The sequence below is a fragment of the Emydura macquarii genome, unplaced genomic scaffold (genome assembly GCF_026122565.2).
Source record: "Emydura macquarii macquarii isolate MOO-44397 ecotype Brisbane River unplaced genomic scaffold, CSIRO-AGI_Emac_v2 contig_295, whole genome shotgun sequence".
Classification (NCBI taxonomy): Eukaryota; Metazoa; Chordata; order Testudines; family Chelidae; genus Emydura; species Emydura macquarii.
Window position 1 is genome coordinate 12,674,577 of NW_027130432.1, and position 27,642 is coordinate 12,702,218.

General features: G+C 47.2%; 2 protein-coding genes across 3 annotated transcripts; one reads left to right on the plus strand and one right to left on the minus strand.

The window, feature by feature from the left end:
- Positions 1–8,500: 8,500 nt before the first annotated feature.
- CFAP263 (cilia and flagella associated protein 263) lies at positions 8,501–22,136 on the plus strand. 2 transcript variants are annotated; one of them, XM_067550094.1, is made up of 9 exons: positions 8,501–8,613; positions 9,905–10,037; positions 11,776–11,937; positions 13,536–13,691; positions 14,279–14,359; positions 14,985–15,140; positions 16,656–16,796; positions 17,967–18,122; positions 20,584–22,136. In XM_067550094.1, exons 1-9 carry the CDS (start codon positions 8,507–8,509, stop codon positions 20,674–20,676), a joined length of 1,185 nt encoding a protein of 394 aa, XP_067406195.1. In that variant the 5' UTR covers positions 8,501–8,506; the 3' UTR covers positions 20,677–22,136. The 2 variants fall into 2 exon arrangements, with proteins under 2 accessions (XP_067406195.1, XP_067406201.1); XM_067550100.1 differs by having other exon boundaries at positions 16,656–16,763.
- PRSS54 (serine protease 54) lies at positions 21,271–26,359 on the minus strand. Its single transcript, XM_067550113.1, is given in 6 exon segments — positions 21,271–21,762; positions 22,378–22,505; positions 23,304–23,560; positions 24,867–24,992; positions 26,174–26,265; positions 26,267–26,359. Coding segments are annotated over 6 exon segments (1,188 nt in total).
- Positions 26,360–27,642: the final 1,283 nt, after the last annotated feature.

Consider the following 27,642-nt stretch of genomic DNA (forward strand, 5'->3'; position numbering starts at 1 on the left):
CTTTTCCAGCCTCCGGCAGCTGGGTGCAGAGAGAGACTGAGCTGAAGATTTGTCTGTTGATGAGACTAATTTGCAGACACTTAAAACCAGCCCTTCTAAATACAGTCACTGTTTGCCGGTAGCTTCCCTCCCAAGACATCACAAAGCACCTCATGATTCTCATCTCAGATTGCACTAGGAAGTCTTTTGCTAGAATTCTTTTGATGGAAGCAGTGTCAGGGCTGGCAGCTGGCTTGAAGTGACAGGCCTCTGTACTCTGGATTTAGGCCCTGATGCCCCTTTCTGCTGCTAGACACAGAAGAGAGAGTAAAAATCAAAGGAATGGAGCAGAAAAACCCCGGAAGCAGGGATTCTCACATTTTTTGGTGGTGACTGCTCTCACAAACCTGTCACTCTGTCCCTGTCTCCCGTGCTCCTTCAGCGAGTGCTAACCCCAGGGAAGGTGAGTCAGGAGCTCATCAGCTGTCTCGGAGTCCCCGTGTCCCAGACAGGAGGAGTCAGGGAGCTGCTCAGGGGAGCACCCTGGTGACTGAATGCCGCAGCTGCCTCCACTGACAAGAGTCACCTCCAGCGCCACACACACCGGCCCTACGTGTGCCCAGAGCCCCTGAGGAGGCTGCGTGATGCAGGGCGCCGATCCCTGCTGGCGATGCCAGCGCAAAAACCAAGGCAGCGCATCTCACTGCCCTTGGTAACAGTTATTCAGGAGCAACAGCTGGTGCTGCAGGGCAGAGCTATTGCTTTGTATCGTGTGTCCCCCCCCCATGCTTTGGAGGCTGTCACAGCCGCAAAAAAAATCCACTGGTGGCTACATGTGGCCACGGTGTCTGCATTTGAGAAATGCTGCCCTAGAGCTAACAGGGCTATGAGGAGAGGTATGATGGAGGGTGAAGGTGTGGAGCACTGCAGACAGTTTATGTGGCAGGCTCGCTTTAGATTAAGCCAGAGGAAAGAGAGTGAGCAAAAGCAGCAGGGGTTATGGTCACTAGGAGCAACATTATCTCTGGCTCTGTGCTGCCTTTTCCCAGGGAAGGGCGAATACACTGCATTTGTGACCCAGGGCAGCACTGCTTTTCCGGGAACAACGGGGGTCCTGACTGTGGAACAGAGGAGTAACTCAGCAGTGGGACTGGATGGAGCAATCCCATCTTTCCCCTTGAAGGGGCATGTCCATCAGCAACTCCTTCCTTAAGGTTGCCAGTTTTGGTTGGACGGGTTCCTGGAGGCTTCATCACATGACATCAGCTTTAATTAAAGATTAATTTTTTAATCCCTGTAGATTCCAGGACAGTGCTGGAGGATTGGCAACCCTCCCTTCTAGGGAACCTCCTTCTGTGTCCAAGAATCTATGTCCAACTCCCCTTCGGCGTCATCACAAGAGGGGACAAAATGGCCTGGATATAGGGAAATGGAAAGAAACAGAACAGAAAATAATGGAGATGTAGGGAGGAGGAGCTGGCAAATGGGGGAAGAAGACATATGAGGAGAGAGTCTGCTTGTCTGGGCATTTCCGTGCTTCCTTGGTGCATCTGTTTTTCAGCATTTGCAAACACTAATTGGTACAAACTCCACCGCACTGATGCTTTCCATGAGAAATTCTGTCCTCTTTGGCTAGTCCTGGAGATTATGCTTAGGAGTTTTACAAAGACCCAGGGAGGGCGCCCTTCATTCTCTGCTCAGAAACTGTGACACTATTTTCATCTGCTGAAGAAAACAGAAGTCACTAATGCTTCAACCTCATTGCAAACTCATTGCTTCAACCAACCGCAAAAGACCAGCAAAACCAATGAACCAGTAGTAAAGCCAGTGCAGGTACCATCTGAGACCTGTTACCTGGTCGTAGGGGGTGGGAAAGAGAGAGTGAACCTCCGGTAGTGTGCTATGGTGTGTAAGGCCATTATCATTTAGAGGGCCAAACTCAGTGCTGGCACAACTCCACTGATGCCAATGGAATTGAACCTGCTTATGCCAGGAGCTGCCAATGGAGTGGACTCTGATGAAAAAGGAAAGAGTGAGACGGAGAACAGATGAAAGAGCAAGTATCCATCTGTAGCTTCAGAGAGGAGCTGGGGAAAGGAATCAGGCACAGCACAGCACACCACCCCACCAGTCCCTGATTCCCAACTAACACAATGTACTTGTACTGGTAGGGAATTTGGAGCAGTGCTATGGCATTGTTGGTTACCTGCTATTACAGTGCTTTCGTTCCTGAACAGCCCTGATGCAAACTTAGATTCACCTTAGTATTACTGCTGCTCTGTCACTGAACACATGGGACACATTCAGCCCTGCATAAAGGGACACAACTCCACTGACCTCAAAAGAGTCGTGCCTGCTTATAGCAGCATTGCATTTGGCCCATGGTGTTGCAGAGGAATCAATTCTATTTCTCTTCTGTTTGGTATTTTACACTGTGCCCATCAACGGTATCACACTGGTCAGATTTAAAGTTTTGTGCACCTCAAGAGGGACAGGGGCAACAGCGGCTTTAAGTCAGCTTTACTGCCTTCCAATCCTGGGCTGTCCAAGCAGCAATTCAGACCCTGATCGAAATTAGAGCAGCCACTTAAAGAGGCCTTCGCAAAGGAAATGAGAAGTTGTCCAAACCCTTCAAAATTCACGATGAGCTGATCAGGCGCTGTGTATGGTGGAATAAGAATCAGGGACAGAGAAATGCATGATCTTTGCTTTTGATTAGAGAAAGGCAATCAGTGATTACTACCAGGGTCAATTAGATTTCGTGATAGTATATGAAAAGGTTTGATTCATACTACCATATGGTTTAAAACAGCTCTGTGATATTGGCAGGTTCGAAGTCCTAGTCTTCTTATAGTATAGTAATAAGGCTAGAGCAACAATACCATATAGTGGAACAGTGTACATGACACAGGAAATTCTAGATAGAGGTGAACCCAAACCAAAATTCAGCTCCAAAGAACCCCAGACCGTGGGAATATTTGGATCTAGATCTTGACCCAAGTTCTCCAAATTCAGGTACATTTCTGCTTCTGACCAACAACAAGGCATGCAGATGGTACTTTATATTAGCAGACTGACACAGTTGTATGTTGCAGCAGCATCTAGTTAACATCAGAGATAACTCACGTCACCCCATGAATGTAAACAAATTATACAGGTAACTGTGTGTAGCTGCTATGACTACACGTGCAGATTGGGCAATTGTATGCACAAATGATTCATTATGGTAATTTGTGTGCACAACCACTGTCAGGTGCAATCAGGGTAACTAAGCAAACATGTTAGCCATGACACTACACACCCTTATTTAAAAATCAGGCTAATAGTGTCCCAGTTTTTGGCTACTCCGCTATTTGGAAGAATGTATTCGTACCTGTTAATACAATACCAAGGGATTTTGAGGGAATCTCAGAAATATAGGGCCAGTTCCTCAGCCGGTATAAATCAACATAGTTTCATTGCATATGCTAACGTAAATTCCTGGGGCTAGATAAGACTCCTTGCCAAATCTTCCTTCAATACTAATCTGACTTTCTCCTTTGAACATGCATTGTTCTCGTTAATTTGTGAGAATAGGACAAGAGGCACTGGGCTTAAACTGCAGCAAGGATAGTTTAGTTGGACATAAGGAAAAACTTCCTAACTGTCAACGTAGTTAAGCACTGACATGAATTGCCTAAAGAGCTTGGGGAATCTCCATTATTGGAGATTTTTAAGGCAGGTTGGACAGACACCTGTCAGGGATTGTCTAGATAATACTTGGTCCTGCCTTGAGTGCAGAGGACTGGACTAAAAGACCTCTTGAGGACCCTTATAGTCCTATGATTCTATGCTCCATTACTTTTTATTGAGACCACCCTGGATCTTTTGTTTAGTTCAGTGTTTGATCATCACACACACACACACCCCAGTTTGTTCCCCCTGAAAGGTAGATATTTTAAGCTCTAGGAATTGACATATATTCTATTTCTTGGTCATTTGAGAGCCCATATTGCACTTGGTAACCTCAGGAAGCAACCTGAAGTAATTTTTAGTTAGCTAATGGTATAGGTCACTTCCATGATGGAAGAGTAACCCCAAAGTATGCTGTCCAAAATGTCAATGGCTATTCCATGTGTGTGTGCGCATGCGTGCGTGCCTGACATTACCCATTATAAGACCCTGTTTTGAGTTGCTTATAAGTTTGCCAAACTTTAAACCTTTTTAGGTTAAAATTTTAAACACTGGATATCTGTCTCAGGCTGATAAATTCTAGCCAAAATGGTTCAGCTGCTTCTGAGAACAAGGCCAGGGAAAAATACATTTTTTGCCATTTATAAAATGTGGATGAACTTTTAGTTTAAAAGTGCTAGCACCCCCTTAAGAAGATTAAGATTGCAAAGCACCCAAAGGTTAGGAAATGCCAGAATTACGGTTGCCCATGCAACCTTGATTCAGCTCCCTCTGCATACATACTATGAGACAGTCTTTAATTACATGATCACAAACTATTTTTCCACAGGATCCCTGCCTCATTCAGTGCACAAAATGGACTTGCCCTGGGGAGGAATCAGGGCTGTGTAGCGAAGGAGGCTGTTGTCTGCAGGATCCCTGCCTCATCTGGTACAGAAGTTAGAAGGTGTACAGTAAATGAGGCAGGGGACTGCAGGAAAAAAAAGGATGGTATCAGGTTAAGGCAGTTGAATGCTGCTGTCGAGAACTGGAGTCTATCCCTACCTCTGCCACAGAGTTCCTATGTAGTGCTGGGTAACTCACTTAAACCAGACTTTTCACTAGTGGTCGCTAATTGTGTGTTCCACATTTTCTGGATACCCAGCTTGAGACTCTGGGGTCTGATTTGCCAAAGTGCTGAGCACTTATAGTTGTGACTGAAAATCAATGGGAGCTGCACTTTGAACGTATAAGTGCTGCTATATAATGTGAAGTAATCTGAAAAATCAGGTCCTAGGTGGCTCAAAGTGGGCATCCAAAATTAGTGGATACTCTTGACCTTAATCTCTCTGTGCATCGGTTCATCATCTGTACAATGGGGCTAACACCACCTTTTCACCCCATAGGGGTGCTGTGAAGATAAATTAAGTAATGTTTCCAGAACACTCATCTATTCGAGCAATGTGCACTGTAGAAAAGACCACAAGGAAATGAATAATTCTGTCTTCAGAGTCGAGTTTGAATAGTGTGCAGTAAATAAGGAGCACATATTGAACACTGATAAACCAAAATATAGAACAGCTGCTCATTCATTGAGTATCATCCATTCTGTGCACAGAATGAGGAAAGGATCCTGTTGAAAAATGTTGTGATCATTAATTAAAGAAAAGAGGGATGAATTAAGGTTGCACAGGCATCCTTAATTGTGGCATTTCCTAATTTTTGAGTGAGTGATTTTTGCAACCTTAATGTATTTTTAATTTAATTGTTTTGTGTGTTTATAAACACACACTCTTTTATAAAGAGCATATCTTATAAAACTTCATTACTTTCATAGCCAGTCTCTATAAATGATATAGGATCACAAGTAAGTGGCCATCTTGCTGGAATGGTAATGAGGCCACAGAGTTTGTTTCTTTGCTGAAGGATCAGAGGTGATTATAACTAACATCTGTTTTGTACATGGGTTTTGACCTATTCCAGCCATTATGTGAATACGCAGTATCCTTGCTCAGTTTCTCTGCAGACATGATGTGATCATAATTGTGATAATAAATCAAGTTTTGGCAACAGACCAGAAATGTTGCCACTGTATTGATCCCACAGTATTTATATAAACAGGTTAACATCAAGTATCCCATCCCCAGTAGAGCTGGATGAATTTGTCACTGTGCCACATGCGGAGGACAGCGACGTCTATTTACATTGACTTTGCGAACATATGATTGGTGCTGTCACTGTCCTTCTACTCAACATGACTGAAGTGAAAGGAGTTGCACCAGCATACGCCAAGTTTGAATTTGATTCAGTGATATCACAATGGTGAGACATAGACCCAGATCTTCAAAGGTAGTTAGGCACCTAAATCAATGGGAGCTAGGCACCTAAATACCTTTGAGGATCTGGGCCTTAGAGCCTGATCCTGCACACAGTTATTTTTATGCATAAATCCATTACTCCTGGCGTTAGGCATACACACAAGAGTAACTGTTTGCAGAACTGGGCCTTGAATATTTACCTTAATTGTACTGCTAGATGCAATGGTATCATAATAAACATCAGGTCCAAATTCTGAAACAAAGAGATCCAAGGTCCACACGTATCAATACACCTGCAGTTGTGTGCATATGTACTGCAATTGCACACACAAATTGGAATTCAGGTATAAAGTGTTTCTTTGTCCCCTTCCCCTTCTAGTGGTTGGTCCACATAAAGAGGTTTATGAGGTTGCTATTGCCTCCAAGCAAATGGACCTGACCTTTCAGCTCAGGCAGCTACCTCAGATCTGCAGCTCTCCCCCAGTTACAAAGGCACTGATCCAAAAAGAGGTTTTGGACGGTGCTGATAACAAGTGAAATGAAAACATTTAATATGGGAGCTTCTGGAAGCACCAACTGCATGAGCAAATATGTGACACTAAAGGAAACAGTACTCAGAGATCTCCATTGAACTCCACCTACAGGATTATTAAACACGTCAGTGTTAATTCTAAGAAGCCACTCCTGGGTATTTGCAAGTGAACTGGAACCTCTGTTCACTGAAAATCTGGCCTCCAAAGTTGCCTCTGCCCCTGTTGTACACTGTGCCGTGAACTTGGCTGCTGCTTTCCACTGCAAGGGTGGGATCATTGCCCCTGACATATGCATTCCCTTGCTGTGTCTGAAACCCAAAGTTTAAGAATCTGAGTGAAACTGACTTCACTGATTTTTCTTATTCAAGCATTTGCAAAAACGAACAAAGCATTAGTAATGACGTATACAACGGACTTTTCAAATCTTCACTTTTAATGATCTAAGGTTATCTTAGGAATGTAGATGCATCTAGATATCCTGGGTCCCAGCCCAGTACCCTATCCCCTGGATGACACTGCCTTTCAAATTGTCAGAGCAGCCTGAGAAGATTTTGGTGGCTTTGAGCAAATCCTATGGGACTGACATTTCTCCCCCTGTTCCCCCAACCTACTGTGGTTTTATCTGTATTAAAATACTAGATAATGATGTCACAGTTCCGGGCAACTGCACCTGTATTTCTCTTCACTGGTTCACCAAGGGCACCCACTCTTGGCTTTGAGATCCTCAGCTCTTGCCTCTTTTGTGTAGAGGCGGCATCTCTCTCCCTCCTGACAGGGTATTCCCAGGCTGGACAGTTTCCCAGCATGGACAGGTTGCCTAGGACACCTGCATGCTTTCCTTTCAGAGAACGATCAGAGTGTAATTGATGCAGACATAAGTTAATACACAATTCTATGTAAGCAAGTCTGCTTAATCCTTAAGGTGCGGGGCATTACAGAGAAAACAGACTACAAACAGTTCAAGAACCCACATGCATGCTACTAAGCGTATCAGAGTTCATCCCAACTCCACCATGGGCTCTGGCAAGTGCAGTCTTTTAATATCTTACCCTCTGGCCAACCTCATGGTTCAGCTCAGAACAAGCACCCTAGTCACATGGTCAGTTCCCTTTTGATATAGATCTGGGGGTCCTTGAACTGGAGTTTCCAGAAGTAGGGAGTCAGCACATAAAGGGTCTCTTCCCAGGTCGTGTAAAGGTGGGTTTGGAGGGAGAGATTTTGCATCCCCCTCTCTCTATGACAGTGTTTCCCAACCAGTGTGCCGTGGTGTGCCGTCAGGCCTGAACAGGGTGCCAGGGAATTTTTTGAAAAACTACTTGAAAAGTGCTGGATTTGGCTCATGAATATTCATGAGTTCATTTGGAGACTATATGGTGGTGTGCCTCAAAATAATTAAAGATATCAAGGTGTGCCACGGCAGAGAAAAGCGTGGGAACCACTGCTCTAGAGTATTTCCCAAGGAAACCTACTGCACATGGAGGGTTCCAGAGAGACCTTTCACTTCCTCATACCCTCCAGAGATGGCATTAATCAGCCTGCTGGGGAGGGGGCATAGGAGGCAGCAGCTGGACAATGGAGGGCAAAGGGGGCAGCAGGGTTGGGGGGTCCGGGGGCAGCAGCCAGCCACTGGGGGACAAAGGGGAGGTCTTGGGGGCAGCAGGACTCAGGGAGGCACAGGTCGGGGAGGGGGAGGCGCGGGACGGACAGCACGGCTCGGTGGTGGGGAGCACGGGGGCAGCAGGGCTCGGTGGGCGGAGCACTGGGGCAGCTGGGCTGGGGGAGTACGGGGGTAGCAGGGCTCGGTGGGCGGAACACAGCAGCCGGCTGCTGGGGGACAAGGGGCAGCAGGGCAGGGTGGGGTGGGGAGGGGAAGCCGGGCCCCAGAAGCCCTAGAGCCCGGGCGGCCTTGGGTCCGATTGTTCGGGTGCTCGCGGGCCGGGGAAGGGTTCCGGGCCGGGGCGGGGCGGGGCGGGAAGCCCGGAGCCACCGCCTCCCGCCCGCTGCCATGGTAACGCCGGGGGCGCGATGGCGGACGAGGACGCGGAGAGCGTCCGCACCGCGGAGTCCCTGGGGCAGCAGGAGCTGGCGGCCCTGCCCCTGCCTCAGCTCGAGGCCCTAGTGCAGGAGACCAGGTACGGGACGGGGCTGGGCACAGCGCCCCCCCAGCGCTCCTGTAGGGTACAAAATACCACCCCCCCCAGATGAGAGAGGTAGGGGGCTATAATCTCCCCCAGCCTTTATAATCAGGGCAGGCTGAATCAACCCCTTCCCTGGAGCCCTTATGTGCGGGACTGTTTGCAAACCCCCTCCTGTATACACAGGAAGCTGGGTTATAACACGCTCCCCCCACTGCCCCAGGCTGTACAGATGGGCACAGGCCAGGCTCTGGTTTCATGCCCTCCAACCCTGATGGGAGTGGGCATCTGGGTTATGTTTTCTGTGTAAAGCAGTGCGAGGCTTGAAGCTGCTTCCACCCTGCCATGCCTTTGGGTGCTTCTCCCACAGTGAAGGGTGAAGCATCCTGGCGTAATTGACAGTAAAGGAGTCGCAGTATGTGTATTTGTGAACAAGGCCCATCATTCCAGACTGTTCAGGAACCATCTGCTAAACCCTTCTTCCCTTTCCAGTGAGTTCCCAGTAGATGATTCCATCTGTCAGTTGCTGGAAATAACATGATGGAGAAAATATAACAAAGAGGAAATATATCAGGGATGTGGGTGGGTGGGTGGAGCTGTACAAATGTCATGGATCACGTCAGGGTTACTTAGTGGTTAATTCTGTGATCTCAGCACAGCGCCCTCAGAAAGGCATGAGCCTTGTATGCAATCAACATGTTTTATAAGTCTGGTAGGTCTTTTGATTGACAGGAGCCCAGTGGCAGTTCTTCTATAAGGATGTTGTGGGCTCAGCCCCGGTCAGAAACATGAGAAAATAAGATCAGAGTAAAGTTAATTTATCTCCATTCCAATTTCATGTGTCACTCACAGCTCACAGACTCAGAGGAAAGATCAATGTGGGGGCAGCTCTACAGTGGGTGCTGCTTGTTTCAGCAGGGGATCCTGTACATGAAAGAACAGCCCCAGCTGCCACAATGGAAGATTTGAAGGAGTGCTTTCAAAGTCCCCTTCCCCTAGAGCCTGAGCTCCCATCAACACCCATAGCAAACCTCCCATGGATTTCAGTTTGAACGAGATTGAAGCTTTAATGAGCGTGGGCCTGACTCTTCTTTCATTTACCCTGCTTTTGTATCAAGAGGAGAGTCAGGTCATTTGTGTGCATCTAAGGATGGTTCTGGTGCCCCACAACATTTTCACCACTCTGAGCCTTGTATTTCCCCTCTGGTTTCATACACTGACCATCTGCTCTAGAGTATTTTCTACCTGAAAGTCAGAGTTTGCTCATTCCACTCTCACCTCCTTGCAGCCATGCCTTGTCCACTCTCACAGTCGAGACAGAAATGTTTGAAAAATACTACAATAAGATGGAGCCAAAGGATCTGGTCAGCCATTTGTTGCCCGATATCCATGGATCCGAGCTGGAGCTGGGGCTGGGGCAGGTACTGTACAAAGCTATGGCAGTAGTTACTTCGTATCTGCAGTATTTCTGGATCTGCCTGTCAACATGACTCCGACTGTCCATTTGCCTCCCTCTTGCTATTGATCTCTCCATCTTCATGCTTGTGTGACAAGGTACAAGGGGAGCAGTCACACACAATACATCCAAGGGGCTTCCTTTTGCATCTCACACAGTTTGAAATGTACTCTGAACTATTTGAAAATAAGAGAGTGGAGCAGGAAAGTGATGTTTACCATGCAACTAAGCTCACACATCTCTACCTTACATCCACAATGCTTAGACTCCATGGTGATGGATGTCTTAGAAGAAGATTAGATACATACTTGAGGTGAGATACCACTGCTCTAGCAGGCATCAGGGTTTGGGTTGTCCCTTGCTGCAGCTGGATTTAGTCTGAAGACCAATCCAGTTTTCAGTTTCCCATCCACCCTGGAGACACTATTATTTTCTCTTACAATAACACTTTGTCCTTCTACAGCATCTACTATAGATCTGAAAGTACTTTATAAGCACTAATGAATTAAGCCTCACAAACCTTCTGTAAAGTAGGTTAATTCACATTTCACAAATTGGGAAACTGAAGCACAAAGAAATTAAGAGACTTGTCCGAGACCACACATCAATTTTGTGACAGGATCCACGTCTCCCGGACTCTCTCTCTTGCTCCCCCCATCACTCTGATTTACCTCCATCTTTGGTTCCTTTCCATGGTGGCCTGTGGTGATCCATGAGCTGGACAGGCTCTGAGTTTGAGCTTCATCTTTTCAGCAATGACTCCAGGAGTAGGAGCTCTAAGAGCATTAATCGCTCTGGGCCTCCTTCATGGTGGTATATTACACTGTCTCCACGCCTCTTGCAGAAACTGTGGTAGCCACTTTGGCAGCTCTTCACCAGATCGAGTGGAGTTTAAATATCAGGACATCCCAAAAGGGGCTACAAATGGACACCACTAAATAATCTACAAGCCTGATTCTCATTTACACTGAAGACAATTTACATTGCTAATTTACACCCTTTTTAAGGCCCTTTATGCTGCCAGAGTAGATATGGCTTCAATGCAGAGTTAACTCAGATGATTGGCGCCTGGGTTAGGCTAGCCTGGGTGTAAGCAGCCACACTGCAGAGCCCTGCTTGAGTTACTGGGTCCTCACCGGTGCTGCACCTACCTGCATGTAGCGCTGGGATTTGTGGGGACACAGCCCATGGCTCTGTGTGCTGCAGGACACTGAGCCGCTCTATGAGTCTTTCCCCATGAACTGTGGGAGAACTTCTCTCTCCTTCTGGGCACACGAGGGGAACGTGGGAAGATACTGAAGGAGTATCAGCACTCGAGGGGTTTAGCCTGTGTTCTCACTGCAAAGTGGGTGCATTATCAGCTAGTGTGAAAGCTTTGCTCAAGCTTTAGCCTGCTAGCCCAGGTTGAAAGCATCACCAAACTTAGGTGAGAGAGTTTTGTGTGTGTACAGGAAGGAAGTGGGGGCAACACCTGAATAAGAGCCTGAGGGAATTCTGCAGCGAAGACATACCCTATGTGTAAATGAGAATCAGGCCCAACATATATCTACAGATCCCTCACAGTCACCATGGTTATTTCTATTCTAAGTATATGGAAATTATGGTTACTATTGGCAACTATTGACCTTTTAAAGGCCATCACTTTGAACGGGTCCTGTTGCTACCTACTTGCTCCTTCAGTCCTTTGTTTCTCCGGATTGCAGTCACGTGCCAGGCGTAAATCTAAATCCCGCGCTGCAACAGATCGTTTTATAGGCCTGACAGTGGAGCAGAAGAACAATCTAGCACAGCGGGAGCTGGATGAGACGAAGGAAGAAATTCAACAGACGAAGGAGGATTCCGAACGGATTATACAAAACTACCAGGTAGAGCCTTCCATGAGCAGTAGAATCCCTGGTGTAGTGAGTAACCTATTTGTCCTACTGTTTTTTACAGCCCTTATGCTGTGAAGAAAGGGTGATGATTTGCTAGAGAAATGTCTTAAGGTTACTAGATGCCTATAAATTGCTACCCCAGAGAGGAAGGTTACTATGATTTATTCAGTTGTAGGTTTTTTTTCTTTGACTGCCTTGGAGGATGTGAGAACTGGTAGGTGAACTAAGAAAGATTCTCTCTGCTGCAACAGCTGCTCAGAGTGTTTACATTGTCCCTGATGAGGACAAAAGGTATTGGGGCACCAAACTATTGACTCATTCCCATTAGATCATTTGTCACCGTCCATCCATGGTGTCAGTCCAGTTTGCAAAGGTATTGCTTTTATCGGCTTCTATATGCTGCACAAAGAATTAGGGGGCTGAAATGTCATCATGCCATGAGATGGTTGCAACATCATGTAGCAAGGCATTTAGTGTGCTGCTAAATGCTCCTCTGTGAGTCTAGAGCTAATAGGTAATAACAGCTTCTTGGGCAGCAACGGGATGCAAGGCTGCTGCTCTGAAGCGCCTATACCGAGAATCCCAAAATGTTGGTTGTGCTCTAAAAATGGCATGCTGGACTACCCTATTTTTGTCTCAATGACTCCTTGTCAGTTTTATCCAGTTTACAAGTAAACTGTATTTTTCCTAACTTCAGTGTCACAGGCTTGCCCTGGGAATCTGAGGGCCGGGCTTGGGGAGAGAAGTGCAGTTGTGCATCATTAGTAATAAAATGCCAGAATTTTGATCTCACATTGATGTGAAACCAGAGTAACTCCATTTAAATCAACAGAGGTACTCTGATTTTACACTGGCATGAGATTCAGCTCTTCCCTGTATAGAATCTATATAGGGGATTGCTTATTTGCCATACTTTGTAGTTCAGGGAAGGAAATGTTGGGATTTTAAAGAATCACCTTTGCTACTGAGCAGGCAGGTTTGATAGATACAGTGTCAGATCTGCCAATCTATGTGCCCATTCACCAAATAAAGGTTTGTTTTGGAGGTCCCTAAAAATTGCAAAGAGGTCTTTAAGTGGTAATGCTGCTAGGACTCCTAATCCAGCACATCAACAAAAATCAGTTTTGAAGGGTTTCTTCTATTCTATAAAGGCATCTTTCTTTTCTTTCGTCCTCCCCCATGTTAGAAGAGTGAAATAGAAGCCCTTTGATTAAGCTAAATAGTTAGAATCTAACTGTATCGTCCTGAACATTCTTATGTTCTTATCAAAATGGTGTTTTGAACACAACCATTCCTGCAGACTTGGTAGATCTGGAGATATTTGCAGGTCAAGGGAGAACTGATTGATTCTGAAACTCAAGTACAGCAGATGTTTCGCTTTTCTTTTTCTTCTTCTATGAACGAGAGATTGATATTGTTACCAAAACATCACCACCACAGGCTAAATAAGGCAAAATTCACTGACATCAATGGAGTTATGCCAACAGAGAACTTGACCCACCATTCCTATATGTTGTTCTCCACCCCAAGGCCCAAAAAATGAACGGGACATGACATCTCTTTATTATAGTGTGACTTTGATTCTACAGGCAGTCATGGAAGAAGCAGATATTCGGTGGGCTGATATTAAGAAAGCCATGTGCAGCTTTAACAAAGACATTATCCAAACGATATCCAAGAAGAAAGGCAGTGTCATAGCTTCTGAGAAGGTGCTGAGATACCTGGAGGAGAAGAACCACCACAGGGTCAGTTCAGAGTTGTGTATTTATACATTTATTATTTGCCAGGCTAAATAGTTTAGACAAAATCCTGATCCCCTTACTCACATGAGACATCTCTCCCATGGTTTTGGCCATATGTAGACCTATGTTGGCAAGTCTGTTTGGATATCTCCTTTTACTTTGCAATTCACTGTTACAGTTGTGTGTTAGATGCCAACGTGGTGGCTCACCAATGACATGTCCAGCTACAACACAGGAGACCTGGTACATGAGTGACCGCAAGGCTCATCTATGTATTCCTCGTGGAGCTTGGAGGAATTGCATGGCAGATGTACGAGGGATTTGGAGCACGATGCTGTCCCTGTTGCCATCAGCGCATTTCTTATTGATAGATTTATATAGAGGGGCATTAACAACCGCTTAATGGTGATGCTGCCTGCCCTTCTTTTCTGGCCAGCAATAAAATGCCATGAAAGTTACACGGTGGATTGGAAGAATGGGAGCTTCATGATAAGAAGTGGAGCCTGGGGGCTCTCTCATGTGGGGCCCCACCACACCAATGACTGAGAGAGAGCAATAACCATGACAATATGTTCCGGTTTCCTTTCTAGGATGCAACGAAAGAAAAACTACGTTTGAAAAACGATTCTCTCAAAGTCCAGAAGAAAAAGTTGCAGCTGCAGCTCAAGCAGGTGTGTAAAGACTGACGAGAAACAATGAGGATGTAGCCCATTGAAAACGAAAGGGGACAATGGCAGCTCACTGCGGTCAGGGAGATTTCATGGCCTCACCCAGACAGCAGAGTCTAACTTTTCTGTGTATTTTCTTTGCTTCTAATCTCAATTCCTGTGTTTGGGAGAGATTTGATTAATCTCTTCGTTTATTAAGAAAAGGCCTCAACCTAGAGCACTTTGTATGCCTGAGGTAGGCCCCAAAGCAGCTTAAAACCCGTGAGCTCGTTGTGCAGGGCAACAGCAGCAGAGATCCTGAAGAGGGGGTATTTGCACTCTTTTGTGCCATGGAGAAGATGTTGGGTGGATCTTTGCAGCTCCTCATGGAAGGGGTAGTGTGGGTGTCACAGGAGCATAGCCAGTGGTTCTGGGTTCAAGCATTGCATGGATCCACTGAGCGGAAACCCAGACTAAGTTGGGATCAGCAGGTTGTGTCCACTACTCTTCCCCATGCCCCGAGTTAGAAGCCTGACCAGCTGGGTTGAGGATTCCATCCTTCAGCCCCCCTTGCTGTCCCCACAGATTTGATGTGGGACTTAGGCTCAGGTCAGTGATCACTGGTCTCTTCATCTTTGCTGGTTTGCAGAAGGAAGAGATGGGAGAGGCGCTCCACGAGGTTGATTTCCAGCAGCTGAAGATTGAGAACGCTCAGTTTCTGGAGAAGATTGATGAGAGGAACCGGGACCTGCTACAGCTGAAATTGACAGCGGGAAACACTCTTCAAATCCTCAATTCCTACAAAGTGAGTCAGTCAGGCTCATGGCACCTGTGTTCTCTTCTTCTCTTTATTGCCTGCAGGGTAAGGGGGGGGAGGTGCTTAACAGTGGCTCTCTCTCACATGCACATACTCGATTTTCTGGCCATCTCTTTCAATCAGAGGCATTTTTATTCCTGCTTAACAGCTGTCTGGCTTCCCTGTGACACACATTCCATCAGGAGGGGGACTGAGAGTTGGCACTTGCCTTGGAATTTTTGGAACAGTCCCTTTGTTGATGGGTTTGCCTGCCAGCCAAAAAAATTCCTTGTCTCCTGTGGCTGTTAGGATGTTCTGACACATCCCCCTGATTTGTATTCTGTGGCATCCACATATGATGGTGCAAAGCTGCAAACATTGCTGTGCAGTTATTTTGTCCCACAGAGCAGCAAGCAATAACCTTAGCACTGACCTAACTAGAGACACTCACTTTTGTGTATCCTTACAATAGGTCTGGCTCTAACCAAGGGCTTTTAAGCCATTAAATATTATTGCTGCAGCCAGGCCTTTTTGGGCTGTGATCTCCTCAGTTAGGCAGGGGTAAGACTGTCCAGTTCTCAGATGGGTGATCTACAAGAAAAACCCAGGTGCTGCTCCAGATGGTGTTGGTGAGTCGTTAGAAGGAGGAATCCTCCCCTCTGAGTCAGTACAAAACTTGAGGCAGAGTCTGTCTCTCAGATGTAAAATAAAAGAGGGATGTGGTCATTAAAGGCCCATCCCATGGCAGTTTTGGCAAGAGTTGGGGTATTAGGCATAGTATCCTGGTCAAAATAACACCGTAGTAATTTATAGTGTGTCTTTAACTTCCCCTCCAGTCCTGCCTCCAGCGTGGTTACTGCACTCCACCCCAGAGCTGGCTGCTGTGGGAGGAAAATTGAAGAGCTCATTACTCAATCGATTACACACTTTAGGATCCCACCCTGGGTATGGCTACCTTATATACAAACTAGGGGGAAATATTCACAGGCACAAAGGGGTGTTAGATGCCCAGCTCCCATGGATGGTCAATGGGTCTGAATGCTTTACTCTTATTTGTGCCTTTGCAAATCTTCCCCCTGCCCCAAGCTGTTGTTAAACTACACCATGAAAGGGCAGGGGAAAGGATTTTAACTTTCCTTTTTTGTGAAGTAAGAAAGGCTGGGTTGCAGCAGTAGCTCTACCTCGCACAATATTGGGACACTGGCTCCACTCTGTCTCACCACTCCTTGGTGATGTATTGGCCACCAAGCAACATCATAATAGAATGTGTTAAACAAACACTAGATCTCGATGCTGTCGTCTACAAGAGAAACTCAGAAATGAGATGCCACTTTGACCGTCTCATTGTACAATGAACTGGCAGCATGGAGCTGCGTCCCAGAAGGTGCAGCCGGAGATGAAGTTTGACAGGAACCTCAGTGTAGTGAGTAAAGGGCTCCAGTCTTCCCTGCTAACAGATGAGCCGTTGCCCTCCTTCTTCCTCTCCTCTGTGCTCACTGACTTTACTGCATTGTCTGATTTCAGAGAAGGCTGCAGAATGCCACAGCGGCATCCACCCGCCTGATGAAAGATCTCGCCCAGAGGAAGGAGTCGCTGGAGAAGATGGAAAGGGAAACCACCCTGGTGGAAGAGGTAGAAACATCAAAAACAATCAGCACAGGGATTGTGGGTTTCCTTGTTTTTTTAATCCTGAAATTTCACGTTATGAGATCATTTCTTGTAAGATTTCCTAGCATTGTATTACTGCGTAGATTAGCAAGTGAGGCTGGTATTGAATTACATTCCACAGTTCCACTGGCATAAGGCTGGAGTAATTCCATTGAAGTCAGTAGACCCAGTTCCGCTCTCACACCTGTTTTGCACTATTGTAACTCTATCAACTTCAGTGGAGTTACTCTTGAGTTACGCTGATGGGGTCACAATCTGGTCCGATGGCTCTTTGTAAGATGCCTCTCATTGATGCAGCAATAGGAGTAATTTTCATCACGGCAGCAATACGGAGGGACATTGAAACACAAAAGTCAGGAAACGAAGGTGTGAAGATTTTCGAAGCAATGTTAACTTGCCCACATACTTAAACCAGAAGTTCTTTGAAGCAGGGACTGTCTTTTTGCTCCGTGCTTGTACAGTGCCTAGCACAATGGTGGCCTGATCTCCAATTAGGGTTCCTAGACACTATCCCAATACAAATAAGAGATGATAATAATAATAATAATAATATAAATGGTACATTACACATTTAATATAGCAAAGGAATATTTCAGTATTACAATTAAATATACTTTAATATTAGAAGCTGGGTGCCTAAAGTTATGCTGTGAAATCCACATTCAGGCACCTGCAGGCAAATGCCCTGGTTACCAGAAAGGCTGCGTGCTTGCATCTCCAACTGAAGTCAGTAGGATGCTCTGAAAACCAGCTCACTTTTCTTTAGGTGCCAAAGGATAGAGTCTGGACCCTAACTTTGGGCACCCAGTGGTGGCATAGTTTTCTGCACTTAATATCCTCCTATTTTTAAAGGCAATGCCCTGCCCCCTCCAGCGAGGGCACTAAGGAGTGCCCCACCTGTATTTTGTACCACTTCACTATACCAGTCTGTAGCAACACACAAAGCCTAGCTGTGGCAGCAGGGAGTTGCCCTGTGTGTTTAAGCAGTTAAAAATGCCTCTAGCAGACAGGAAATCGAAACACTATTAGCAACTTCTTACTGCACAGCTTAATCATTCTACATTTAGTTTTAGGGGCCTTGGTTTTTTTTCCCAAATTAAATTGCCAGTTTGCAGAAAGGAATCTCCCACCTAATCTACCTGCCCTGGATCTCTTTTCCTCTCTCAGGAACGAGCCAAAGCAGAGAGTGTGAATAAGCAGCTGCGGAAGCAGCTCTCGGATTACAGGGTACCTGCGGTCCTGAAGTACGTCAATCAGAAGACAACCATGTATGACCTGGAAAACAATATCAAGATATGGGAGAGGAAGGTGGAGATTGCTGAGGTACAGTAAGAAAAGATCTCCCTGAGTCATTAGCTGAACATAGACAGCTCAGCTGTCCTTCCCCGTACACAGCTGGGATTTAACTACCAGAGGGCACATATCTGTGCCCACCCACATTCATATGATTATGGTGAAGGTGTCTGTTGCTTTGTACACCCAGGCAGCATGAGTGGGAGATTTTAGTTGTGGTTTTAACTACTGTATAATAGAACAACTTGAGATGCTTCCTGTTTACGCAGCAATGCTCATGTCCTAGGCTGACTATATTCAGAGGAGAGAGAGTGTCTAACAATTAAACTCTGAGGCTGGAAGCTAAAGAGTTTTAAGCCAGGACACGGTTAATAGTGAATTAACAGGAAGCATCATCAAGTTATTATTATCCTGACATTTTTAACAACTATAAAATACAGAAGAGAAGAAATGTAAACTTCTCCTTGAGGGTAATTTACAAGGGTTTGCTACAGTTCTCATATCTGCACATGTAACCAGTTTGGGTCTTTTCAAACACCCATGCTCACGATTATGTTTTGGATCTGATTTCTGATCATCTTCATTTGACAATCTTAAAGCACTTTACAAGCATTAATTATTATTAATTAATTATTATCCCCATGTCACACTGTCTGGAGTAGGGAACAACCGGGAGTGCCAACCTTGGGGCAGACTGTCAAAAACCAGGGCAGACACACCAAACCGGTTATATGTTCTATAAATAGATTTCATCAACCTAGTAACAACTGTGAACTCCTAAAGCACAGTCTTTTCATGCAGTCACAGGCAGTCCCCTTGGACATTCCAGTTTATCTTTCCACCCAGACAAGTTGGACTATGTGATAGATGGTAACTTTGCACCAAAAATCACAACAATATTGAGTTACTCCCAGTCGCAAAGGACCAGTCACTTACCCCAGGCCAGTTGTACTCAGATCTCAAACCAAAGACAACGCCTGTAGTCAATCCTATAATAAACTAACTAAAGATTTATTAACTAAGAAAAGAAATGAGAGTTATTTACAAGGTTAAAACAGGAAACACACGCCCCACACAAAAGAGTGACAGTTTTAGATTTAAAAAAGTAATATGAGCTTCTATAATAACCAAGCAGCTCTATATGTCCTTTAGTGCTGATCCATCCCAAGCAGCATGGGGATCTCTTGCTTTTGCTCCTCAGAGTCCAGACAGCATAAAGAAACTCAATTCCTCCTTGTCAGGGATTTTTATCCCATTCATCCCAGAATCCAAGCTGATGGGAGGAGTTCCTGCGCAGGTCTCCCCTTCCTGGAGGATGTGAGGAATGCAGTCAACAAGGTCTCTGTCCTTTGGATGCTACACAATGTCTCATTTGCCTTCAGTGGGCCATCCTGTGTGGAGGATGAGCACTTTACCTTAATTAATGTTTCTTTTCCTGGTTGGTGAGTTACACAATTGCTGATGTGTATGATGCAAACACTCAGTGTGACTTTGTACCATGGGATACAGATGTTGCAAGTAGGATTAATACATGAGCAGCCTATAAACAGTCCATGAAGTCAAAACACACTCTTATACCACTAATAGCTATTGTAACTCTGCTAACCCACAGGGGAGTCAGACTGGTTTCCAGCTCTGCATTTGTCAGTGTTCAGTGAGGCCCTGGGCCTTGGCATGAGCTGGCACTTGGTCTGCCAGCAGAACAGCCCACTTTACTGAGGCCCAGAAAGGTTGTGACTTGCCCAAGAACACATGATGATTCTGGGGCCAAGCTGGGAAAAGTATCCTGAAGCTCTTGCCTAGATCACGCTCTGTTATGCGGCAAGATGGGCAGAAATAAAATGACAGTAGAGGGAAACCTTTTAATGCCTCGTGGTAAATTTCTCTGTATTGAAAAGCAACCCTCTCCCAACAGGTAATGAATTCAGGTATACAGAAGTGTGACAAAACAGAATCGCTAGGGCAGGTTCCTAGTAGTCTCTTATGTTCATGGTACCATCTTACACACCCACACCCACACCCCTGTTCACTAATGCAGAGAGAGATGGGCCTAAGCTGCATAGTTAGATTGTAAGATCTTTGGGGCAGGGACCATCTTTTCGTTCTGTGTTTGTACCACACCTAGCACCATTGGGTCCTGGTTCATGATGGGGCTCCTAGGCACAATGGGAATACTGTACCAACAAATAGTAATAATAAGGGTCAGATCTGCCCTTGGCTCTGAATCCTACTTTCCCCAAAGTTTAGTGCTATTCAGGTTCAGGTTCGGAGTCCCAAGTCTTGAAGTTCAGATCTGAATACAAACTGCTGTGTAGGATCTCAATTCTTTCCATACAGTGTTCAAAGGAAAGCCAAGACAGCCAGAAAGACCATGAGATTGCAGAAGTGTACCTACTCAAATGCCCTGGATGTACAGTCTGCACCCTGCTGATCAGCACACTCCATGGAAGTTTGCCGTTGTCTCACTATTTCTCCATTTTCCCTTCGGCAGATGTCGTTGCAGAGCTACCGCCAAGCTTGGAACAAGGTCAAGATGGCTAGTAACCAACTACAGCTCCCTCTCCCACTGCAAGGTAGCCAATGAGAGATTTGGCTTGGAGCCAGCTATATGAAAAATGAAGCTATCAAGTGGGGGAATGCAGAACACTTTATACTGCAGCTTGGTCTGTGAAAAGAGATGGAACCATTTCAGCCTGAATGATAAAGAAATCAAAACCACCCGAGTTAGAACACCTGTTTTGTCAAGTCCCGTTGTCTGAGAGGCTGTAGCAGCAACTGGGTTCTGTTACCTGAGTTCTTTGCAGGGCTTCCAAAGTTCTGAATCACCTGGGTTTCCCTTCCCTCTCAAATATCTGTATGATCAGTTACTCTGTTTCTGTTACTCTGTATCATGTTTACAGTCGCTTAGGCTGGCCCTTGTGACAAAAGGAATCAGGAGAGATTATTTTGGGAGGAGTTTAAAGTTTAATAGCCCAGAGTGAGTGCTAAAATACAGAGACAGATTAACACACAAGGGCACTGCTGGGTGGGGAGATTGTGTCAGCACCGTGCACATGGATCATGCTAAGTAGCCACTGTCAACAGCAATAAAAATGACGGGGAGAGTGCCCAGCGTGCTGGGAATGGTCCTGAGGAGACCAGTCCATCACACAGTTGCCTCTTTAACTTAGTCTCTGATCTAGTAAAATGGGAGACATAGCAAAAGTAAGAGAACGAGCATTTCCCTGGGGATCTGAGGCTGACGTAAGCTCCCCATGGAAATGGGGAGCGTTTCCCCGCTGTAGTAGTCATAGTACACTGGGTCAGACTTGGTGTTAGCCCTGGCTAGCCCTTCCTGGGGTGACTTCATGTCCTTCTCTCGTGGCTTTGCTTGGTGATGCTCAGACCCTCCTTCTGAGGTGACTGAGGATTGAAATCCCCTCTCTGCCAACTGAAACGAACTGTCCAAATCCTCCGTCAGAGCTTGAAAAGTGGAGCGCCCTTGGGCAAGAGTGGGATATATTGGGACCCCTGCTTCCGCTGTAGTGGCTGAAATCCAGTCGCTGTAATAGGCCACTTTGGTGTACAGAAATGGCCCATAGCATCTCATGCCACCCTGACTCAGCACTCCATTCAGAACCCATTTCTCAGTTCCCTTGACCTGGCACATGACTGGGTTTCCTGGGTCCCCCTTTGAAAGAGAAAAATCAGGTTTAAGTCACACCAGTCCAGCTTTTCCCCTACATGTGCTGTGTCCGTGTTCTTGTGTCCTGTGGGCGCCTCTGTACTAATCCTAAACTGGATGGAGGACAAATCCCACCAACTCGTTGCCTTATCTGCTTCAACAACAAGACACCCATAATTTCAGGGGACTGGCTGTTTCTCTTTAGACTGTTAGAAATGTAGGGCTAGGACATCTAATGTCACTGTGCAGCACAGATGAAGTGCCCACAAATCTCTGGCCCCCAAAGCCTCCAAATATCAGCATGCTGGCTGAACAGGGGCCGTATTCATGGAGTACTGAAGGGAACCTAGTTAGTTTTCCCAGGTGAGGCTTATACCTGTGATGTGACAAAGCCTCAGGACAAAGGGTGGAAAGTGACATGTGGAAACTAAGGTCTTTATTCTGGCACAAGGATGATGTGGACCCTGGATCTCATGGACAATACAGTAGCAAATTGGTGCTAGGAGGGATAGTGAGTGTGATGGGGCCGAGGCTGCCCTCGTCCTTGCAGAGCTCAGGTTTCCCTATAGTTCGCACACTATATCGGAGTCTGCTGCGGGTGGCTCAGGAGAAGTTCCTTACCAAACATCCAGTAACATTATCGGATTCCCTGTGACTGCTGCACTCGGTCGTAACAATTCTCTTCAAGGGGCACGGATCCACATCCACTACTGAGAGCTTCCTTAGAAAGCTTGCAGCCGTGCTGCCTCCTATCTGAGCCAAGAAACCAAGAGATCAGAGGCTCCCAGTCCAGTGTCTAGGAACTGGAAGTGGCCACGTCACAAGTGCTGCATTTCTTCCCCCTGACACACCCGGTAGGCTAAAAGGAACACTATCTGCTGCAGTCCAACAGGGCTTATCCTTGCTGGGTGGTGAGGGATAGGTCCCTGCACTGCCAAATGAGAGAGCTAGGTTTGCAACGTGGCTCCAGCCTCTCCTTTCACATGGGGGCTCTGCAACAACATCACACCCTCCCAGAGAGGGAGTCTGGAGAGATGAGACTTGAATCCATTTCCTAGGGGCTACTACTTGCTGAGCAGAAATGGATCTAACTGTGCTACCCTCCCCCACCCCCCGCATGAGATGATGGCAGGCCTGTATGCAGATGCGTGGCTTTGTGGCAAGGAAAAGAAAAGACCTTTATAGTTGGGATGGTGCACCGTGGTACACACATGGTACCCCCACTCCGTAGTACCTCCACCCACTGCTAGGCACTGGATTTCATACCCAGACCATATTTCTTCACCTGAGAGGATCTGAAGTTGCATGTACATGAGGTGGATGTTGATCCACACAGACAAGACCTCTTGAAGAACCACAGTTACTATAAGGCAAGTCGCCATTCTTTTTCCCACATCCTCTCTGATTTCATTAGGTTTTCTAGCTGGGAGAAGCCAGCAGGTCTGATTGGCGTTTGCAGACGCTCTAAGAGCACTCAGACTTTTGAATGCAGCTCTTGAGGTTCGCTCTGCTCTGGTACATGTCACCCAGGAAAAGGAAGGGGTTACCTGCAGTTGGGTGCAACCACCCTGACACCCAGCAGTTCTCCAGGGCTGATGCAGTGATGTTCCTGCTGGGGAAGCAGATGGGCTGAACAGTATCACTGAACTTTACTGGTGTGACCATCTTCATCAGGGCAATGTTCTTGTCCAGGGTGATCTCGTTGAAATCTTCATGGGGAATTATGGTGCTGATTGAGTACTGGGGTTGGGGCTTCCTCTGCATATTGAGATCTGTTATACCGACCACGGCTAAAGCCTGATGCCTGAAGAGAGAGAACAGAGGAGCCTTCTATGTGCAAAGAGATCTGGGACCTGAGAGCCCCTTGGCAGTGAGAATCTGACAGCTCGATGTGCGCAGGGAGACAACAGCTACCGGAAGACTTGGGGCCACATTGTGATCACGCACTAGGCAAGGCCATTATACTGGTGCAAAGCCAGTGCAAGATCAGAATTGTGCCCTGTGCCTTTGACTTGGTGGCTCAGGGCCCGGGTCCCAGCACAGTTCAAGGGGGGGGGGGAGTGGCAAAGGTGATTTTTATGCCACCTTTGTGACGCCATTTCATCAGACATGGGTTTCCCAGCATCAGTCTGGTCCCCAGGCATGATTTAAAGCAGCCTTCGGACTGCTATAAATTGCAGAGTCTGCAGAGGCTATTCTGGCAATAGGGAGATATTGGCCACCCACACTGCCCCCCTGTCCCTCAGCCGTGCTTCCTGCAGCAGGGGAATGGAGCAGGGAGGCACAGGAGATGCCATGGTAGCGCTGATACCCAGGGATTCACCCACTGCCAGCTAAGCCAGCTTTGCAGCACCACAGCAGCTCTGAGCTGCCACACCGCGGGGGCGGACTGGGAGTCTAGTTGCATTGTATCTGGGAGGGGAAGGCTGGAATCCTGAGCATCTGCTGACTGAATGCTGGCACACTGTCTGTCCGACGACGGGCAGGAGCATCCCAGCTCCTGGGTGGACATTGTATTGGCAGCAGCTGGTTGGCGTGCAGAGGGAAAGGGTAGAAGGCAGCCCAGGAAAAGAGGCTGGGTGACGGCTTTCTATCCCTTGTCAGTGAGTGATGGAGAAGGGAAGAGAGGAAGCACCACAACCCCTTGCCACTTCCTGGCCTTCCAAAACAGAGCAGATCTTTTAAGAGGACTAAATACATGAGAGGCCCAAAGGAAACCTGAAGTGGGAAGAAGAGCCCAATGTAAATGTCGGCAGCGTGCAACGAACCGTGTGTTCAACGCTGTCTCCATTTCACTGGGAGTTCATTACAGCCACAGCCATGGGAGGAGCAGCCCAGCTACTCAGCAGTCTGAGATAATTTAATCTTCCTGTCGGCTCAGTTCCTGGCCTTTTTCTACAGCAAAACCTGTCTGGCGAGTCTGTGCCGGGTGGTTGTTTCAGAACCTGGAATATAATGCACTGAGGAACTGGGTGATCCTGGCAACCTCCTTCCGACAAGGACGTGAGAGCACCTGTGTCCTACGGCATTGAGAGAGCAAGTCCACACTGTGGGGCCTCAACCTCACTCCATCAAATGAAGCTAGAGCAGAAGAGTGCCATGGCACGTACCTTGTCTGAAAACTGGAGGCAGCGCTCAAGATCCAGTGCTCACTCAGGATGGCACCAAAGGCCAGATGGTTGTGGTGTAGGTCCTGGACTGACACCACCCAGGGGAATTCCCCCACAGCTGCGAAGTCCGCAATGGAACTAGATGGTGCCAAGTGGACCTGGGTACCACAGCCTGCAAAGCGAATGGAAGACAGGGTCCCTCGGGGCTCTTTAGGGACCCAGCCCTTTGCTTCACAGTCTATTACCACCCTCTCATCTCTGCTTTTCCTCCCTTAATACGCCACCCTTTCCTCTGTGTCTCTCACACTCTGCCTCACTTCTCCTGTCCCTGCCCCTGTCTTCTCTTTCACTAGTGAGTGGCTGATGCTGGTGCCTCCTGAGCTCTGAGCAGGCCCCTCACACAGCACTACCATCCCAGGAGCACAGGCTGTCCAAATTGCGGACCTCACTTGGGGATAATTCAAGAAGGGCCCAGACTCCGACATCACTGGGAGCAACCTGAAGGCACCGGCTGGGGAGTACAATGGTCCGACCGCATCTCCCAGACAAATGGTCACTCACCAGCTGCCGGGGAGTGTGAAATGCACAGACATAGCAGCACCAGGCCTTTCGTCCTGCTGCCCTGGCAAAGAGATGGAACCATTAGGCCCAGGGAAACCAGAGAACGATCACTCCCTCCCTGTCATCACCTGCACTGCACATCTTGGCTGCCTGACCCAGCTCGGTGTCTCCTCGGCCCCTGCAAAGGCAGCCAGGCAGCGGAGGGGAGAGGTTGTTAGGAGCAGCAGTTTCCTCCTGCTAGACTCAGTCTGGTAGGAGGCCCAGGCTTCTGTTTGCACCCCAGGCCGAGTTGGAAATGGCATTTTCTCCCGAGCCATCCCAGCTCTACATCCTTTAAGAGTAGGGCTCTGCACATCCTTATTTCCACCATCCAGCCTGGCTGTGGCTCAGCGGTAAACACAGTGAAGTCCAGCATGTATGTTCTTAGGGCCAAATGTTGTGTTCCTTCTTTCAGAGATCAATGTCTGCAGGTGGCTGCTTCACTCCAGTGTATTCTCCATCGCAGCTCTGGGTCGTCCTTGGCTCTTTTTTCCTCCTCGCCACACCCTCACCCCAGCCAGACTCCAGCTGAGTCCTGCCTGCCTCTTCATTCACCATGTCTCCAAAAACCCAGCCTCCTCTCTCCAAAACCCTTTCACCTTTCCCACTACCAAAGCCCTTTGACCATTCTTGCCATAGGCTACTGTGAGTTCCAACTCCCTGGCATAGCACAGACTGTCCCCCCCTCCTAGGCTGTTTCCCTCCTCACCTTTCCCCTGCTGCCAGTCTTCGTCCTGATCTCCCCTGCATTGTTCTCCTCTCTGCAGCTGCTTTGCACAATTAGAAGGTTTGTCACTTGGCCTCGTAAACCCTTGCTTCCTGAAGTCATGGTTCGTCTGGGCAGAGCCCAGGCACAGGGCACTGTGTGTGCTGGCGACGTTCTGATGCTGCATAATCAGACATTGTTAGATCATTGTTGCCATGGCATCTCTTGCTATGCTTGGGCAAGCGACTAAAGAGAGCCAATTTAGCACTCACTTTACAGGACCTGGTGCTCCAGGGGTAGTTCGGGGGGCAGTCTGGGGCTCAGCTACAGGGCCAGGAAGCATTAAAATCCCCAAATAATTCTATTCAGATTTGCATTAGCAATAATGTCCCCATTCAAACAGAGACCAACACCACAGGCCCGGTATTCAGTGATCATTTGCAACGTGCAGCCAGCCAGTGAGGAGCTCTCACCCTGCATGTGGACCCGTAGATGGGATCTCCTTTCATTCCCATCAAGAAGTGGTTTTAAAATGGCGGGCCAGCCTATTGTGTAGCGCTAGGGCCCAGCACTGCCACATTGGAGACTGGGATGTGATTCATGGTCCCTGGGGCAGGTGCTGATTCTAGTTAAGTTTGTGTATGCATAGTGCACTCCATTGCCTGGACGAAGGAACTTTGTATTCACACTGCATTGGGGGAATGGAGATCAGAATCTGGCTTTAGAATCAGGCCAGCATAAATTGGGAGAGACACAAGGCATCATCCTGATAGAGCCCTGGGAGACAAAGGGCGTCTTTTATGTAATTCATCAACAGGCACCCGAGCAGATTAAGGAACAGAAATGAGATGCTCCAAAGTGAATCCTGTGCCCAGCCCTCCAACAGGAAGGAGGGTGTGTGTAAAACAGAGCCTTGACCGGTGGGTTTAAGCTTAGGGGGAAAGGACTCTTAAAATGTGGCCCCTTCTTGCCTCGTACACTGGCCAGCTCCCTGTATGTACCCAGGGTCAGATCTGCTCATTTCAGCCACAAAAATATTCATTTGGTGCACTTTACTCCTGTTATCCCTGCAGAGGCCACTCAGCTGGAAGCTATCCCATCTCATGCACCATCCACAGAGCTGTTTAGTAAACTCCAGCCTGCTTATTGAAGGCAGGGGGGCTGCATGGATATAACAATGAGCAGAATTTGGCCGGCAAGAATCTTTATTGCCGGTGATGATGTGCAGGAAGGAAAGACCTCACCTTGACTCTCCCATGCCAGGCTCAGTGGGCAGGGCTGGCAATCTTACTTTTAAACTCAGCCCATGTATTATGGAAACCATTAAGTGACAATAAACACAGAGCCCGTTGGTGCCATTTCTAGAGTCACTTGTCAAAGTAGGACCATGATGTGATGGATACTCCTGGGGGATCTGCCCCTCAGCTCTTTTAGAGGGAAAATGTTTATTAAATTGTTCAATTTATGGAG

What these genes read in the sequence shown, in the direction of transcription:
- CFAP263 (XM_067550094.1), top strand. Translation starts at nt 8,507, where the DNA reads ATGGCGGACGAGGACGCGGAGAGCGTCCGCACCGCGGAGTCCCTGGGG. An exon ending in AGGAGAAGAACCACCACAGG is followed by an intron (nt 13,692 to 14,278) that starts GTCAGTTCAGAG and finishes TTTCCTTTCTAG; the next exon opens with GATGCAACGAAAGAAAAACT. An exon ending in AAATCCTCAATTCCTACAAA is followed by an intron (nt 15,141 to 16,655) that starts GTGAGTCAGTCA and finishes GTCTGATTTCAG; the next exon opens with AGAAGGCTGCAGAATGCCAC.